The 17,395-nt window shown below is 48.1% G+C and overlaps 1 protein-coding gene across 1 annotated transcript in view; it reads left to right on the top strand.

The window, feature by feature from the left end:
* Positions 1 to 738: 738 nt before the first annotated feature.
* The window catches only part of TOMM20 (translocase of outer mitochondrial membrane 20), a 58,003-nt gene continuing 41,346 nt past the window's right edge, over positions 739 to 17,395 (top strand). Inside the window, exon 1 of the mRNA XM_029594108.1 lies at positions 739 to 1,084. Within this exon, the coding sequence (XP_029449968.1) occupies positions 958 to 1,084 (127 nt within the window). The 5' untranslated portion in view covers positions 739 to 957. The remainder of the gene's footprint in view (positions 1,085 to 17,395) is intronic.

Below are 17,395 nucleotides of genomic sequence, written 5' to 3' on the forward strand. Positions count from 1 at the left end.
TGGGCGGAAGTCGACTCTCAGCTGTCTTTTCTCTAAGCTGAAAAGCCCTAACCTCTTTAGCCTTTCCTCATAAGGGAGCTGTTCCATCCCCTTTATCATTTTGGTCGCCCTTCACCGTACATTTTCCAATACCACATTCCTGGCATATAATCATCTTTCCTCCCTTTACCCACCACCTCCAAACCGACCCTGACCTAAGCATAATAATCTTCCCTCTCTGCCTCATAGCATAATTATTTTCCCTCTCCCAATCAACATCTATCCCCTACCTGCGATTGCCTCCTGCTTGCAGCGATGAGTATCGCTTCTTACCAGTGAAGCTGGAACTAGATCAACCCCACCGTCTCAGAAGACCCACCAGACCTGCACTGCTCGCCAGTTTCCCCTACCGGCGGGACTAGAAAGAGAACCACACAGGGAGGGAGAAGCGGAAAGGGAGTTCTCTGTGGCGACAGGGGGCATGTTTCCCAGCAAACCTTATACTCCCACACAGCAGACCAGTCAGCATGTACTAATCTGGAAACCCCAACTCCAATAGCTTATACTTTAATGGCACAGATACTCCTTCAGCCTGCCTCCAGCCCCGCCGGTTTTAACACCCCCTTCCTTACCCCAGTTGCATTGCCCACATGTTCTTATTGCCCTTCCCCCAAGGTTTCAAAACAACTCCACCTCCAGCTACTCCTCAGTCCCAATTCCCCTCCAGTTCTTGGCAACAGAGAAGAAACGAAAGACTGGCACCCTCAGTCAACAGCAGACTCCACTCCAACTACAATGCTCCTTCTGTCGCCAGCGCCGACAGCGCTGTAACTTGCAAGTAGGTGTCTGACGCTAACCACGCCGCCGTCGAGTTACTGACACATCAGACGCGCCGGAAGCCGGTCTTTCCCTTCCCCCGGCTCGGGCTGATGACGTTACAGACGGCCGGACAGCGCCGTTGGAGGACGGTTAAGCACGATGATGCTGGGACGGACGGGTGCGGTGGCTGCAGCCGGGCTCTGCGGGGCGCTTTTCATCGGTTACTGCATCTATTTCGACAAGAAGCGACGTAGCCATCCCGACTTCAAGCTGCGGTTGCGAGAGAGTGAGTAACAGTGCGGTGCGTGGCCGGCGCTTTCCCCAGGCTGGTGGCTCGTGACCCCTTTCCTCGTGTCCTTCACATCGACGCCTTCTGGCGTTGTGTTCCCTCCCAGTCCCACGCGCATGGCTTGGTATTGAGCTGTCCTTAATGGGTGTGAAGCGCTTTGCAACGGTGAAGAGGATGGTGAACGCTTGTTTCTGGTACTGTCCCATCTGTTTTCTTTCCCTCGCTCTTGGGTCACTAGTAGGGAGCGCTTCTGGGGGCCCAGCTGAAGCCTGAAGGAGTAGAGAGAATGAAAAGTGAGTTAAGAAAGCTTGAAGATGTGAGATTATTTGGCAGCTAGGATTTAATACCAAGAAGTGCAGTTGTTCATCTGGGATGCGGTAATCCAAAACAGCTGAACGTGATTGGGGGCTGAAAGGCTGAGGTGCAAGGACCAAAATATGGATCGTGAGGTAATAGTCTCTGGTGGTCTGAAAATAGTGAAGCAGTGTGACAAGAATGCTGGGCTATATAGTGAGAGGATTAACCAGTAGGAAAAAGGTGATAATGCCCTTGTACAGGTCCTTGGTGAGGCCTCACCTCAAGTATTATGGTCAGTTTTGGAGCCTGTATCTCAAAGGATAGAGGTGGGCCAAAGAAGGGTGACCAAAATGGCGTGGGGTCTGTATCAGAAGGCTTATGAGGAGAAGCTGAAGGATCTAAATAAGCATACCCTGGAAGAGAGGAGGTGCAAGGGAGATATGATATAGATCGTCACATACCTGAAAAGTTTTAATGATGGATCAACTTCGAACCTTCCGTTAGAAAGGAATCAGTAGAACTAGGGATCAAAAAATGAAACTCCAGGGATGATGACACAGAACCGGTGTCAAGAAGTATTTATTTGCAGAGAGGATGCCTGGAATGCCCTTCCGGAGGAGTTGGTGAACACCAAAACAGTCAAAGAATTCAAAGGGGCAAGGGATAATCACTGGATCCCAAAAGGTTAGAGGATGGAAATGAAAAACATGCATGGGGTAACTTGCAGATGTGGCAGTTACTACCCTTAACCAATAAGCCTTGATGCTTTTAATGCAACATTGCTTTCTGTTTCAATGGCAGGGACGAATAGGGGAATTGGATTTGGACAACAACCAATGAGGGCCTTGAATTTTATGGTCTGGGATAGTGATAAGCATGGGGGTAACCTGCACAGAGTAGCAATTACTACTTTTAACAGAAGGCATGGGGATTATGACCCTTAACCAGTAAGCACTGATGCTTTGATGCAGCTGCAACATCACTCTTCATTGGGGGGGGGGCAGAAGGAATTGGATTCAGATGACAGCCATCACAGGCCCTGACTTTTATGTTCTGGGGTACTGATATGCAGATATAAGGGAAAAAACAAAGAACTGTTTCTATGGCCAAGTCCATAAGGAATGCACATCAAGTATCACTGTCTGAATTTTCAAGAAGGCTCATCACTCAGAAAAAAATGTTGCTAGCTGTTATTTTTTTATGGGTTATCATAAAGCTTGGGGATAACTGCACAGAGCGGCAGTACTACCCTTAAGAGAAATATGGGGGTAACCTGCATGGAGCAGCAGTTACTACCATAAGAAGCACGCTGGGCAGACTGGATGGATCATTTGGTCCTTTTCTGCCGTTACTCCCTATAGTGTGTGTAAAAATCAACAAAGTTGTAATCAGGTGTTAAGATTTAAAACCCGGCTGGATTTGAATAAGGCCAGAGAGAGATGTATCAACTCAGCAAGTCTATTCCAAGTGTACAGCACATCAAGCTGGAAAGCAAAGGGTCTAGATTTGGCAGTGGAAGAACATGGCATAAATAGGAGCGACTTTCCAAGTGAGTTGAATTCATGTGGAGAGAGAAGGGAGGAGAGGTAGTGAGGATCTGCAGACCTACACTTGTAGGTGAATAAGAGAAGCTTGAATTGGAGACTGAATCACAGCACCCTTCTGTCAAGAAATTGTCACAAATGGGGTGTTCACTCTTCAGCAACAAGATTTTGGCATCTGCTAGAATCTTCACCCATGTTTTACAAATCTAAAAATAGGTTTACGCTCAGGGGAAGGGAGAATTCTGTTCTTTGCAGAATTTGCACAGTGTTCACGCTGTGCACAATATTTTACTGTTTTCCCCACAGATTTTATGAAGAGCAAGCAAGAGGAGGAAACTCTAGTGCAGCAGTTATTGCACGAAGGGCTGGCTGCATGAGCCTGCCGAAGGAGGAGAAGCTGCCCAAGCGGATGTTATTGTTTCTGCATTATGAGCTGGCGGAAGGGGGAGAAGCAGAGTATTTCTATCTTTCTGCACTGCGCAACTCGGAGTTAGGAGCCAGGTGGTGCCCAAAGTTCCATACAGTTCAATGAAAGATTTTGAGAATTGTGCAGGATTTTGGGCACCATATAACTCATGCAGGAGAAAAATAGCTGTGCCAGGTACAGGGAACAGGAGCGAGAGGAACAAAGGAACCAATTAGTGGAAGCTGACAGGTGGGGGAGAAGTGAGAGTGAGAAACTGGGAGAATGGGGATGGGGAGAGACTGGAGGAAAAGTTGAGGGGGAGATATGTTGACAGAGAAGGTTGTGGGAGAGGGTCAAGAATATGTGCAGGGAGATGAGCTGCTGGAGGCAGGAGAGTGTTACGAAGAGAAAAGTTTGGAGAGGGAAGGGAATTGTGTGTGTATGGGGGCAGATAAGCTGTGGGGAAAAATGTGTGTTGGGATGAACTGGGGGAAGTGAGAAAGTGTGGGGGAAAGTGAGAGAGGGAGGGGGATGAGCTGGGGAAGAAAGGTGAGAGTGTGTGTGCAATGGTGAGATAATGTGAGAATTTTGGAGGGGAGGAGGGAGAGAGTATGTGAGGGAAAGGGAAGACGGGGACAAGCTGAAGGAGGAATGTGAAAGATTGTTGAAATGAACAAGCTGGAGAAAAGAGAGAGTGTGGTCTTTTAGGTTAGGGCTTCTGGTTTTCAGGGATTTTAATTTGGCAGTTTGCAGAGCCCAAGAGGAGCTGCAGGGGACACTGAATTTTCAACTGCTAACATTTGTAAGCAGTGTTGCTGCAAGGATTGGAAATTGCAAAATGTCAGCATTGCCTGAAGCACAGAGTTCCCTTTGGACTCTATAGATTTTTACAATAAAATCACTGAAAACCAGAACTCCTAGTTATAGTGCACTATTACATTACTCCTAGGGGAATTTTCCACCAAAAACTTTAAAATGTAATTTGGAGTATCAATTTTTTTTAATGTTTTGAATTTTAAGCTAATTGCTGCTCAAAGATATTGATTATATTGTATTATTTTGATAAATATTGTGCAAAGAAGTAATTTTTTTGCACATAATTCCACCAGGAATAGAAGTTAGATAAATATCTAAGGAGATTGCTCTCAATAACAAAATTGCATCTCAGCATTGTTATAGTTTTGAGGTGTTGGAGTGGATTCTTGGTTACTGCGGTGATGGCCACTCCCATGGGGAGGAGCCCCGTGAGGAACAGCAGTACCAGGCTAGATATACACGCAGACACAGAGAATTTGTATTTATTATACAGCTTGATGGTACTGCCCAGGGAGCGGGCAGCAGTGAGGTAACCCAGTAGAAGTAGTCCAGGAGTCCTCAGCAGAGGAGACCAGTCCCACTCTCGAGTAGATGGTAGGCAGTGCAGGGTAGTAGAAGAAAGTCCCGGATGCAGACTCTGAGCACTGAAGGTGAGACAGACTGACAGGGTTGGTTACTCACTGAAGTAGATAGCTGGATTGATGAAGATCCTGGCAGGCAGAAGTAGATCAGTAATAGGCACCGGAGTAGGAAGAGCAGGCCCTCGAGGAGCGAGTACCCGATATCCTAGATAGGTACCTGTAAGAGAGCAAAGGGCCCCCAAGGAGGTTAGCGATGAATTACCCCGAAGGGCAGAGAGAGCTTCCTGTGGCAGCTAGGAAGCGGCAGAGCAGCTTAGACCGGAGGCATTCCAATCCAATCCTTGCTAACTCAGTTTGTTAGCAAACGAAGGGCAGGCAAAATACCAGGATGTCGTGACGTCACTTGGAGGGGACGCCCCCGTGGTTCCCACCATGATGTGATAAAGACGTGGGTAGCGTGTGCACCCTAGGAGGCCCTCGGGAGAAACATGGCGAACACCGTCGCTGTTGCAGTTCCGGGGACGCTGGAGGGAGCGGCATGAAGACACGGCAGCAGCCATCTTTCCAAGGCTTGTGGAGAGAGAAGGAAAAAAAGTGAGGCTCGGAGGTCAAAGCCGTCTGAGACCGGACACAACAAGCATTTTGACAGGTGGATCCAGAACAAATGGATTATGCACCTCTACCAGCAGATGGAGACGTGGCAAAGCTAACATCACAGTATATGTACTCCTGCAGTGACAGCCCACCAGTATTCTCCATCTCCAGCAGATGGTGGACATGCATCTCCCGTCTGGGGATTGCTTAAAGTTTTTAGAAGGAGAAAAGAAGAAAGAAAATTAATTTGCCCTGCTCTCCTGTGGTGATACCATATGGTCCCTCCCTCAGTTGAGAATTCCTGAAGTGATATATTGGATTCTCCCTCAGATGAGTGCCTTGGTCCAGTAGCTGGTTTTCAGCCGGCCTTGACTTATGTGTAAAAGACAGCAGAAGGGCAAGCAAGTGCAGGAAGCAGAGCGTGGTGGTGACAGTATATGCCCTCTCCCCCTGCAGCCGGATGCCGATTCTGTACTCAGCCAGGATGGGCTGAACTCGGGTAAAAATTTTAAAAAATATATATATAGTTTTTGTAGGGATTCCTCCTTTCTCCGGTCTCCATGCTCGGTGCATCAATCCAACATTGTCCCCTCCCCTGGGGGGAGCTTCGGGGATGTGGGCAGCCTAGCAGGTTGAGTAGTCTTTTTGCTAGTTCCTGCTTAGGAGTAGTAGGCTGTGGCAGCGTTTGTGCGTGCTTTCCTGCGCATTAGGTTGCCCTCTTCAGGACCATCAGGTCGTGCAAATGCATCCAACTGGGCATCCAGTTGTGCGCCTGATTGGGCATCCATTGATAAAGGCATTTTATTGAGGCATGCACTTACCTATATGCACAATCTGAGCGGCCTTGAGGGCGCTCAGTTTTTGGGCGCTCATCAAGACACAAGGTTGTACGCCTAAATTTTGGATGCCTATTTTTTGCAGCACAAATACAGCTGGACGTACACTTTTCAGTCACCTGTTACAGCATACTGACAGACTGATGGCGTCTATAGCAAAGAAACCTAAGCGCCTTTACCCTCTGTGCTGCTTATATTATTCGGGCATCTCCGTCTGGAGTTCCCTCTAACTGGTATCAGCGCTGCTTGGAAGCTCAGGGGCAATTGCCTTCGTCTGACTTTACTAAGCCTGGTTCTTCTCAGCCTGATGCAGATCTGGATAATGACATGTCAGAAGGGGCACCTGACCTTGGAACTCCCCTAACAGGTTCAAAAGCAGGGAAAGGTAGTTTAGTGAGCACAGGACAGGTGCCTCCTGGTTTTGGCATGGATCCTTCTGCCTTTTCATGGGTGGAATTTTTTCAAGGATTGCAGTCTTGTCTTCAAGCTCAGTCCTCTGCCCCATTCAGGTCAGAATCGCAGGTGGTGAACTCCCACATGCCTGGCGCTGTGGCTAAGTGTCAAAGTATGCCTAGAGTGGCAAACAGTCTTCCAGATAGGGACCCAGATGGCACGGTTGATGAAGCCAATCCTTACTCCCTGAAGGATGGGGAAATTCCTCCGGGATTGGAACCATGTTGCGATTCTTTCATAGGGACGAGTTACCGGCTCTGATTTCCCAGACATTAAAGATGCTGGGAGTACCTGGGGCTGAATCCGTGTTTGAGCCAAAGAAAGATCCCATTTCCTAGAGTGTAGCCAGATGGACTCATAGCAGATGTGGATGAGCTATCCCCACACAAGTAGTGGTGTTTAGCGGGATTGTAGCGCCAGTTTGAAGAAGAAATTTCTAAATTTGGAGACAGATCGAGCCCCGCTCTCCTGCGGTGATACCTAAGGGTCCCTCTCCCCCGGTTGAGAATTCCTGAGGTGATTTCCGAGATCCCTCAGAGGCGTGCCTTGGTCCAGTAGCCGGTTTCCAACGTGGACTTTTCTGCTGAAGTAGCTGAAAGGCAGCGGGTGCAGGAAGTCGAGCGCGGTGGTGACGGCCTAAGCCCTCTCCCCCACAGCTGGAGACCGTTTCTGAACTCAGCTGGTAAGTGCTGAGCCCAGGTAAGTAGAACATTTCTACTTTTCAGAGATGTGGAAGGGCTTCGGTAAGTCTTTCCTCTGGTCTCCTTGCTCAGTGCGCCATACCTACATCGTTCCTGATCCTGTTAGGGCAGGGGAAGGGGGTTTCCGAATGGGTTGAGTGGCCCCCGATGGGATAGGCTCCACTTCAGGGTAGGTGGGCACCACATGTGACTGGCCGTGGCGGCGCCATCTTGCGCGTGGTTTGGTGCAGCGCCATTTTCCCTCATTGTCCATTGGTACACGCGGTGTGGGCCGGCCCCTTGTGCGCATAACTACCCGCATAAGCACACACATATATTAGCGCACAACCGGCTGCTTAGACTTACGCACGCTGGGGCAAGTTTGTGTGCGTTTGAGAGGCATTAACCGGCTGAATGCACAAGCTACAGAGTATTATGTCCCCAGCAGCAAAGAAGCACAAGCGACACTCCCTTTGTGCTGCCTGCCATATTAGGGCTGCACAGTCTGACCTGGAATCCTTCATGTGTCAGGACTGTGAGGGAGGCCCATGGAGGGTTGGACTTTCAGAGCTTTTCCAAGTCTGGCACCTCCCAGTCGGAGGACAGGTCAGCCATGACCTTATCTGGTAGCACCCCAGACCTGAGCAATTCCGGGACTATGTACTCCCAGGAGAGGACAGTTCAACGGCCTCTATCCTAGTCCCTCCTGGGCTAAATATGGACCCGGTGGCCTTTTGTTGGTTGGAATTCTTTCAGGGCCTACAACCCTTTGTTCAGGCGCAGTCAGCTACTGCCCCTGCCCGGTCTGAGCCCCAGCTGGGAAGGCCTCGCCCTCCCAGCCCTATCAGCATGCCTCGGAACATTTATTTATTTATTTTAAAAGTCTTCTATACCGATGTTAGTCGAAACATCACCTCGGTTTACATGGAACAAAAGCAACGGAAATTACAAGTAACAGGGGAAGGGTAAGGGGTACAAAAAACCATAAGGAGAGCAGAGAAGCATAGGAACAAACAACAAGTGAACTATAATGTCATAAGAACAAGGTCCTAGTCAAATTCAGGTCATGATCCATCACAATTCAATATTCATCAAGGGTGTTGGGGAAAGGCTTGTTTGAATAGCCAGGTTTTGAGCTGGGCTCTGAATTTGGTGATGCAAGGTTCAAGTCTGAGGTGGGTTGGGAGTGAGTTCCAGTGCATAGGTCCAGCAATGGAGAGCGCCCGATCCCTTGTAGCTGTGAGGTGTGCTTTCTTTAGGGATGGCACATGGAGGAGGGACCCTTTGTTAGTGGTCCTTGTCGGTCGATTCGAGCAGGCAAATTGGAGGGGATCTGCCAGCCAGTTTGAGTGATGGGAATATAAGGCTTTATGTATAATGGTCAGGGATTTAAAGAGGATGCGGGAGGGAATAGGGAGCCAGTGTAGGTCCTTCAGTATAGGGGAAATATGGTCGTATTTGTGAGCGTTGGAGAGGGTTCTGGCTACAGTGTTCTGTAGCATTTGGAGGGGCTTTAAGGAGGAGTAGGGTAGGCCAAGAAAGAGGGAGTTACAGTAATCCATCTTGGATGCCAGTGTAGCCTGGACGACAGTGCGGAAGTCACTAGCATGAAGGAGAGGTTTCAGGTTTTTTTAAGACTTTAAGTTTGAAGAAACCCTCTTTGAGTATGGCACTGATATGTTTTTTGAAGTTCAGTTGTTGGTCGATTAGGACCCCCAGGTTCCTTGCGCAGGGCTGTGCATGAGGAATCTTGATAGCAGAGTCAATTGAGTCAATTGAGTCAATTGAGGAACATGCCTCGCCTCACCAAGTGTATCCCTGACAGGGACCCAGACACCACGGACGACGAAGGGATGTGGATTCATTGGAGGACAGGGAAATTCCTCCAGGCCTGGAGCTTTGATTTTTCCACAGAGATGAATTACCGGCCCTAGTCTCCCAGACCCTGAAGTCTCTGGGAGTTCCTGCACGGAACCTATGTCGTAACTAAAGAAGAATCCCATCCTGGTGTCTCTACGGAAAGCCCCTAGCTATTTCCAGGTGCTGGAAGCCATCCAGGAGTTGATTGACCTGGAATGGGATGCCCCGGAATGAGGTTTTAAAGGAGGTTGGGCCTTGGAGGCCTTGGACCCGACAGTCAAGGAACGCCTGATTTTCCCAAAAGTGGACACCCTAGTCTGTGCCGTTTCGAAGTGAACAACTATCCCAGTAGAGGGAGGAGCAGCCTTGGAGGATGCCCACAATAGGCGGTTGGAATCCATCCTTAAGAAAGCCTTTGATGCGACAGCAATGACACTGCAGTTTGCTTCCTGTTGTGCCCTGGTGGTTTGTTTGTGTCTGCTTCTCTTGAGAGAGGCAGATAGCTCAGGGGCGTATACAGCTCAGGGGCGTATACCAGAGAGGCGATCGAGCCCACCGCGGCCTTTCTAAGGGATGCAAGCTCACACCTGGTGTGTACCTTGGCCAGAGGAGTACCTCAGTAGTGGCGGCCAGAAGACAGCTATGGTTGCGAAATTGGTTAGCGGCCGCGACCTCTAAGGCAAACCTTGCAGAGATGCCCCTTAAGGGATTCCTCCTATTCGGAAGCAAATTGGAAAAGCTAGCCAGTAAGTGTTATGATGCTGCTCCTGAGGAAGGAGGAGTTAGCAATCTGTTATGAATGGACTCCTGAGGAAGAGAGGAGTTAGCAATCTGTTATGAAACTGGCTCCTGCAGAAGGAGGAGTTAGCAATCTGATATGCTCAGCTCCTGTAGAGGGAGTAGTTAACAATCCGTTAAGGTATAGACTGCGGAGTTGCAATCTGTTATGAATCTGTTGCTGAAGGCTCCTGATGGGGAAGGAGTAGCAATCTTTTACCAGCGGAGTGCTTGGAGAGGGCACTCAGCTGTAGAAGAATGTAGATAGGGGATCCTTGTGCCGATGGCAGATGACTGTACCCCCAGGAGGATATCCTGAGAGGGTCCACCGGCTAAGCTTGGGTATGGAGACAGACACAGATAACTCTTTTATTAGACAGGTTAGTAGAACCACCAGAGGTGGCAGTAGTGAGGTGATATGCCCGGCAGGGCTGAAGTCCCTCAGGTACTGGAACAGCGATCCCAGGGTTGTTGAACTGTAGAGAAAATATAGTTAGTAGACAGGGTATGCTGTGTACATAGCCAGAACTGGATGACAAAACTCACATAAGGTCTTAAGGAAGCTCAGTAGCTGGAAAGGGTTAGGCCCTCGAGGAGCGAGTACCTGGCTCCAGGGAAAGCTCTGAGAGAACGATGGTAACTCACAAATGTCTGTATCTGCGATAGCTTCAGGGCAGTAGAGAATCTTCAGAGTGTTCAGGAACATGGGCCCTCGAGGAGCGAGTACCGGTTCTATCTGCAATCTGAAATAAAGAAAAGAGAGCGAGGCCCCCGAGGAGCGGGTACCCCTGGTAAGTCCAAGGAGGCAGAGTAGCTTGGGAGTAAAGCCGAAGCAACCCCCTTGCTAACTCAATTCGATAGCGAATACTGAGACCTTTTATATTGGAAGTGGAGGATGTCATCCCAGGGGGACACCCCCGAGGTTCGCGCCCTTGCTGGTACATCAATCGAAGCGCGCGCGCCCTATGTCATCAGGCAACATGGCGGATCCGCAGCATCGTGCTGGTCCGGGAACACCGGAGGGAGACGGCAAGAAGACGCCGTGGCAGCCAACTGTCCATCAGACCCGGAGGGAGTCGCCACAGAGGTAAAGAGGGCGGAGTGAGGGCGTTGAGCAGCGACAGATGCAACAGTAAGTGGGGCAAATCCCCAGTGCCTCGGCTACAGGAGGATAAGAAAAGGGTCGCAGCGCCCCTCACCCATGAGGGTTCGGGCCAGGGGCTCCCAGCGCTTCTGGCCCTACCGAAACTAGTCATTTCAGACATCTCGGTTCTTTTGGAGCTGACAACCAAAAAGAGGAATAGGTTTGGGCTCAGGTTCGACCCAAACTGCCAATGAAGTTTGGCCAACCCATCTACGGGACGAGGAGATAGGGGGCGACTATCCCTCTTCTATCAGCGGTGGGTAATTGTCTTGCTCCGCACACGGAAGTTCTCAACATCCTTGGCATGCGTACGGATCTGGAGAGTATTTGAGGCCTGGTGCAAGGAACGCGGGGCACCCCTGCGAACAACCAAGAATCCCCATCATTCTGGAATTTTTACAGGCAGCCTGAACAAAGGATTGTCCCTCAACTCCTTGAAGGTCCAGGTGGCGGCTCTCTCCTGCTTCGGGGGCAAAGTGAATGGAACCTGCCTGTCGACGCATCCGGACATGGCCCGTTTCCTAAAAGGGGTTAAACACCTCAGACCAATATTAGTGGCCAGGCCCCCTATGGAACCTCAATCTAGTATTCGCCACTGTGCAGTCTTGTCTCTACACCTGTTAACGCTGAAGACTGTAATCTTGGAGGCAATGTGCTCGGCTCGTCGCATCTCTGAACTACAGGCACTGTCAAGTCTGGAGCCGTTCCTTCGGTTTATTCCAGGAACAGTACAGCTTCTCACCATCCCTTCCTTCTTACCAAAGGTAGACTCAGAATACCGCTTATTGTACGTCACAGGGGAAGAAAACAAGGTGAAATGGCTTCGCGGGCTACCATAGCTCACTGGATAAAGGAAGCGATCATGGGAGCTTATGTGGAGGCAGGGAAGCCTTTACCCCTTCAGGCAGTATCCTGGGCAGAAGCTAAGCTACTGTCTCCCGCCTTTGCGGTGCCAACCAGACCATGGGAAGCTTCCTGCCCCATTCGGGAGTAGCTTTTGTACATCCCATTGGTCATGAGTCCATCTGGCTACATGCTAGGAAATTACTTACCTGATAATTTCATTTTCCTTAGTGTAGACAGATGGACTCAGCATCCCGCCCACGGCTGCCCATGAACGGTACCAAGGAATCGCCCATGAGGTGGATCTCGAGTCCATAAGATTACGGGTAAGCCTTCACCCTAACCCTGATTCAGGGCATCTGTAGTATTGCTGGGTTTCAGCGTTTGGTTGGTTGAGTACAGTTTGGTCTCCAGTTTTTAATCAAGTTATTAAGTTGTAACCAAATTCTAATCACGTTTTTCAATAGTATGTCCACAATGGCTTTTGAAGAGAATACTGAACGGCTGAGGTCACTGCAGGGTTATATCTAGGGTGGTCAGCTTTGAAACCTGACTCAGTCTCCATCTGCTAGCAGGGGAGCACATAACCCATTGGTCCTGAGTCCATCTGTCTACCCTAAGGAAAACGAAATTATCAGATAAGTAATTTCTCCATTTTGATTTCTTTGTATAAAGGCTCATGTTTGTTCCCTATTATGGAGGCCATTCAAGAATTGATTGATCTTGAGTAGGGAGCCCCGGAAGCTAATTTCAAAGGGGAATGAGTCTTGGAAGGACCGTATCCCCTGGATCCAGCTGCGAGAGAACAATTACATTTTCCAAAAGTGGATGTGCTTGTATGCGCCGTCACCAAGCGGCTGACTATTGCCATAGAGGGAGAAGTGGCCTTGAAGGATGCACATGATAGGAGAATTGAGGCCATCCTTAAGCAAGCATTTGAAGCAGTGGCAATGACTTTGCAGATAGCTTCTTCTTGTTCCCTGGTGATTTGCTCCTGTTTACTTTTCTCTCAGGAAGTCAATAAATCTGGTGCGAATTCCAGGGCTGTGTTGGAACAGACAGCCACCTTTTTGGCAGATGCGGGCTGCGACTTGGTTCACACCTCAGCCAGAGGGTTGGCTTTAGTAATAGCGGCCAGGCGTCCGTTATGGCTCAGAAATTGGTCGGCTGATGTGACCTCCAAGTCTAACCTTACAAAGTTACCCTTTAAAGGCTCGTTCTTGTTTGGGAGTGAGTTGGAGAAAATGGCCAATAAGTGGGGTGAGTCCCAGGTTCCTTGGTTCCCGGAGGATAAGAAACAGATGCCACACTCCTTTAGCATGAGAGGTCGTGCTAGGGGGTCCAAATGTTTTCTACCCTACAGAGGAGCAGCCTTTCAGAGGACTCAACCTTTGGGTAGGTCTCAGTCCTTTTATTCCAGACAGCCCAGTGAAGATGTGCCAACCCCACCCCTAGGAATAGGATATAGGGGATTGCCTCTCTTTTTATCAGAGGTGGGTCAAAATCATGTCAGACCAGTGGGGACTGGAGGTGATATGAGATGGATATGTGCTGGAGTTTCGCAGTGTTCCTCAGGATGTGTTCATGTTGTCACCCTGCCATTCCCCGCAGAAGAGGCAGGCAGTAGAGTGTACATTATCAAGACTTCTCAGTCTGAGGGCTGTGGTCCCAGTGCTCACGTCTCAAGAAAATACGATATTCCATTTTTTTCGTTGGGCCCAAGAAGGAGGGCTCTTTTTGTCCCATTCTTGATCTCAAAGGGGTCAACCATCATTTATGGGCGACTCATTTTTGCATGGAAACCTTGCGCTCAGTGATAATGGCCATGCAGTCAGGGGAGTTTCTGATGTCCTTGGATCTGTCCAAGGAGTACTTGCATATTCCCATCCAGCTAAAGCATCAATGTTTTCTGCAATTTGCGGTTTTAGAATGTCATTATCAGTTTCGAGCGCTGCCTTTTGGTTTGGCCACCGCACCCAGAATTTTTTCCAAAGTTGTGGTAGTGGTGGCGGCAGAGATGAGAGGATGGGATTCTGGTCCACCTGTATTTGGGACTTGCTGATCTGGGGCAAGACTGTGGAAGAGAGCCTACTGGTGTTGCGCAATCTGATCTCCTTGTTGCAGGAGCTCGGTTGGGTGGTGAACCTGGCCAAGAGCAGCCTTCAGCCATCTTAGTCGCTAGAGTATCTGTTTGTTTCGACACAAAGCAGGGCATGGGGTTCCTGCCGGAGGGTTATATTCAGAAGCTGATGGTGCAGGTATGTCTAATGATAACACAATATGCCAACAGTGTGGTCCTATCTCCAGGTGCTTGGATTGATGGCGGCGACCCTGGAAGTGGTGCCATGGGCGAGGGCACTTATGCGTCCCCTTCACTGCACTCTGCTGTCTCGTTGGCACCCACAGTCTCAGGACTATTTGATTCGGCTTCACCTGCCGATGGAGGTCTGCACACAACTACAGTAGTGGTTAAAAGCGGATCATCTAAGAAAGAGGGTTTTCCCTAAGCTCACCGGTCTGGCTAGTACTCATGACAGATGCGAGCCTCCAACGTTGGGGGGGGGGTGGGGCCCTCACTGCCAGAAGCTGACAGTGCAAGGGAGCTGGAGTGCAGAAGTGTCTCTCTGGAGTATGAATCGGCTGGAAGCCCGTGCGGTCCAGTTGGTATGCTTGCGTTCCGGCTACAGATTGCAGGGTCGAGCGGTCCGAATAATGTCAGATTGCAATGACAGTGGCTTACATCATTCAGCAGAGTAGAACCAAGAGCCAGTAAGTGTCACAGATATTTCTTTGATATGGTGTGCTGAGACAGTGTTCCTATATATTACTCTTTTTAAAGTTTACTTTGCTTATCCAAGTTTCTAGTCTAGGCTATTTGAACTTTTTCTTGTGCTGTGTATGACTATTCTAAAATAAGTTATATCTTTCATTTCATAATATTGAAAAATTCCAACTGGGTTCAGTGCTTGCATCAGTGCAAGTACCTAGCCCTGCAAGTTATTGCCTGTTGGTTTCTAGGGACACAGATCTCACAAAATCCAGGGGGAGTGGTCATACAATTGCTAGAAATGCACCTAAAGATCAAATACTACTCCTGGGGGAATTGTGCACACAAAATTTTAAATTCTGCACACTTTATTGTGTTATTTTGATCAAAATATACATCAGTCTTTGAGTAATTAACTTAAAACATAATACAAAAAGGTTTTTACTCAAAGATTTTGTTTATTTTTATTTATTTATTTAAGGTTTTTATATACCGGCATTCATGAAGCGATCACATCATGCTGGTTTACAAATAAACAGGGGTGCAATAAATACATCAAAACAGAAATAACGTGTCGAAGAAAGCAGTTACAATTTATTGAACTGGGATCAGAGGAAATAAAGATAGTTTAGCAGAGACTAAATTATATACAAGGAGATGAGGTACAGCTGCTATGTTGAATATGTTGATGGCGAGATGCATTAATTTAAGTCCGGGAAAGCTTGCATAAACAGCCAAGTCTTGAGTCTTTTTCTAAAGGTTAGGAGGCAAGGCTCCTGTCTGATGCAGAGTTTTAAATATTTTGAGCAGAATTCCCCTAGAAGTGCACTGTAGGAGCGTTCCCTTCTACTCTCTCTCCCTACTCCCCTGGCAAGACCCCTTCCATTCTGCCCTCTCGGGCTCTAACTCCTCTGCTCTCCACTATTTCTCTCCCTTCCACTCCAGGCTCAACTCCTTAAGAACATAAGAAATTGCCATGCTGGGTCAGACCAAGGGTTCATCAAGCCCAGCATCCTGTTTCCAACAGAGGCCACACCAGGCCACAAGAACCTGGCAAGTACCCAAACACCAAGAAGATCCCATGCTACTGATGCAATTAATAGCAGTGGCTATTCCCTAAGTAAACTTGATTAATAGCAGTTAATGGACTTCTCCTCCAAGAACTTATCCAAACTTTTTTTGAACCCAGCTACACTAACTGCACTAACCCCATCCGCTGGCAACAAATTCCAGAGCTTAATTGTGCAATGAATGAAAAAGAATTTTCTCCGATTAGTCTTAAATATGCTACTTGCTAACTTCATGGAATGCCCACTAGACCTTCTATTATCCGAAAGTGTAAATAACTGCTTCACATATACTCGTTCAAGACCTCTCATGATCTTAAAGACCTCTATCATATCCCCCCTCAGCCATCTCTTCTCCAAGCTGAATAGCCCTAACCTCTTCAGCCTTTCCTCATAGGGGAGTTGTTCCATCCCCTTTATCATTTTGATTGCCCTTCTCTGTAGCTTCTCCATCGCAACTATATCTTTTTTTGAGATGCGGCGACCAGAATTGTACACAGTATTCAAGGTGCAGTCTCACTATGGAGCGATACAGTGGCATTATGACATTTTTTTGTTTTATTAACCATTCCCTTCCTAATAATTCCTAACATTCTGTTTGCTTTTTTGACTGCTGCAGCACACCGAGCTGAATATTTCAAAGTATTATCCACTATGATGCCTAGATCTTTTTCCTGGGTGGTAGCTCCTAATATGGAACCTAACATTGTGTAACTGCAGCAAGGGTTGTTTTTCCCTACATGCAGCACCTTGCACTTGTCCACATTAAATTTCATCAGCCATTTGGATGCCCAATCTTCCAGTCTTGCAAGGTCTTCCTGTAATGTATCACAATCCACTTGTGATTTAACTACTCTAAATAATTTTGTATCATCCGCAGATTTGATAACCTCACTCGTTGTATTCCTTTCCAGATCATTTATAAATATATTGAAAAGCACCGGTCCAAGTACAGATCCCTGAGGTATGCCACTGTTTACCCTTTTCCACTGAGAAAATTGACCATTTAATCCTACTCTCTGTTTCCTATCTTTTAACCAGTTAGTAATCCACGAAAGGACATTGCCTCCTATCCCATGTCTTTTTAGTTTTCTTAGAAGCCTCTCATGAGAGACTTTGTCAAACGCCTTCTGAAAATCCAAATACACTACATCTACCGTTTCACCTTTATTCACATGTTTATTAACGCCTTCAAAAAAATGAAGCTGATTTGTTAGGCAAGACTTCCCTTGGGTAAATCCATGTTGACTGTGTTCTATTAAACCATGTTTTTCTATAAGTTCTACGATTTTGATCTTTAGAATAGTTTCCACTCTTTTTCCCAGCACTGAAGTCAGGCGCACTGGTCTATAGTTTCCCAGATCACCCTTGGATCCCTTTTTAAATATTGGGGTTACATTGGCCACCCCCCAGCTCTCCACTCCCAGGGTTTGACCACTCTCTCTCATACAGCCCTTCACACAGGCTTCCTCTGCCCAACTCTCACGCGCACCCCCTCACACAGGATCCCTCCCTCTTTTACACACACCTCATATAGGCTCCCTCTGCCTCGTGTGCACACATCCCCTTAAACAGGTTGCCTCTGTTCCTCTCTCTCACATACACCTTCATACGGGCTCCCTCTCTCTCTCTCATACATGCTT

The sequence above is a fragment of the Rhinatrema bivittatum genome, chromosome 3 (genome assembly GCF_901001135.1).
Source record: "Rhinatrema bivittatum chromosome 3, aRhiBiv1.1, whole genome shotgun sequence".
In the NCBI taxonomy this organism is placed as follows: Eukaryota; Metazoa; Chordata; class Amphibia; order Gymnophiona; family Rhinatrematidae; genus Rhinatrema; species Rhinatrema bivittatum.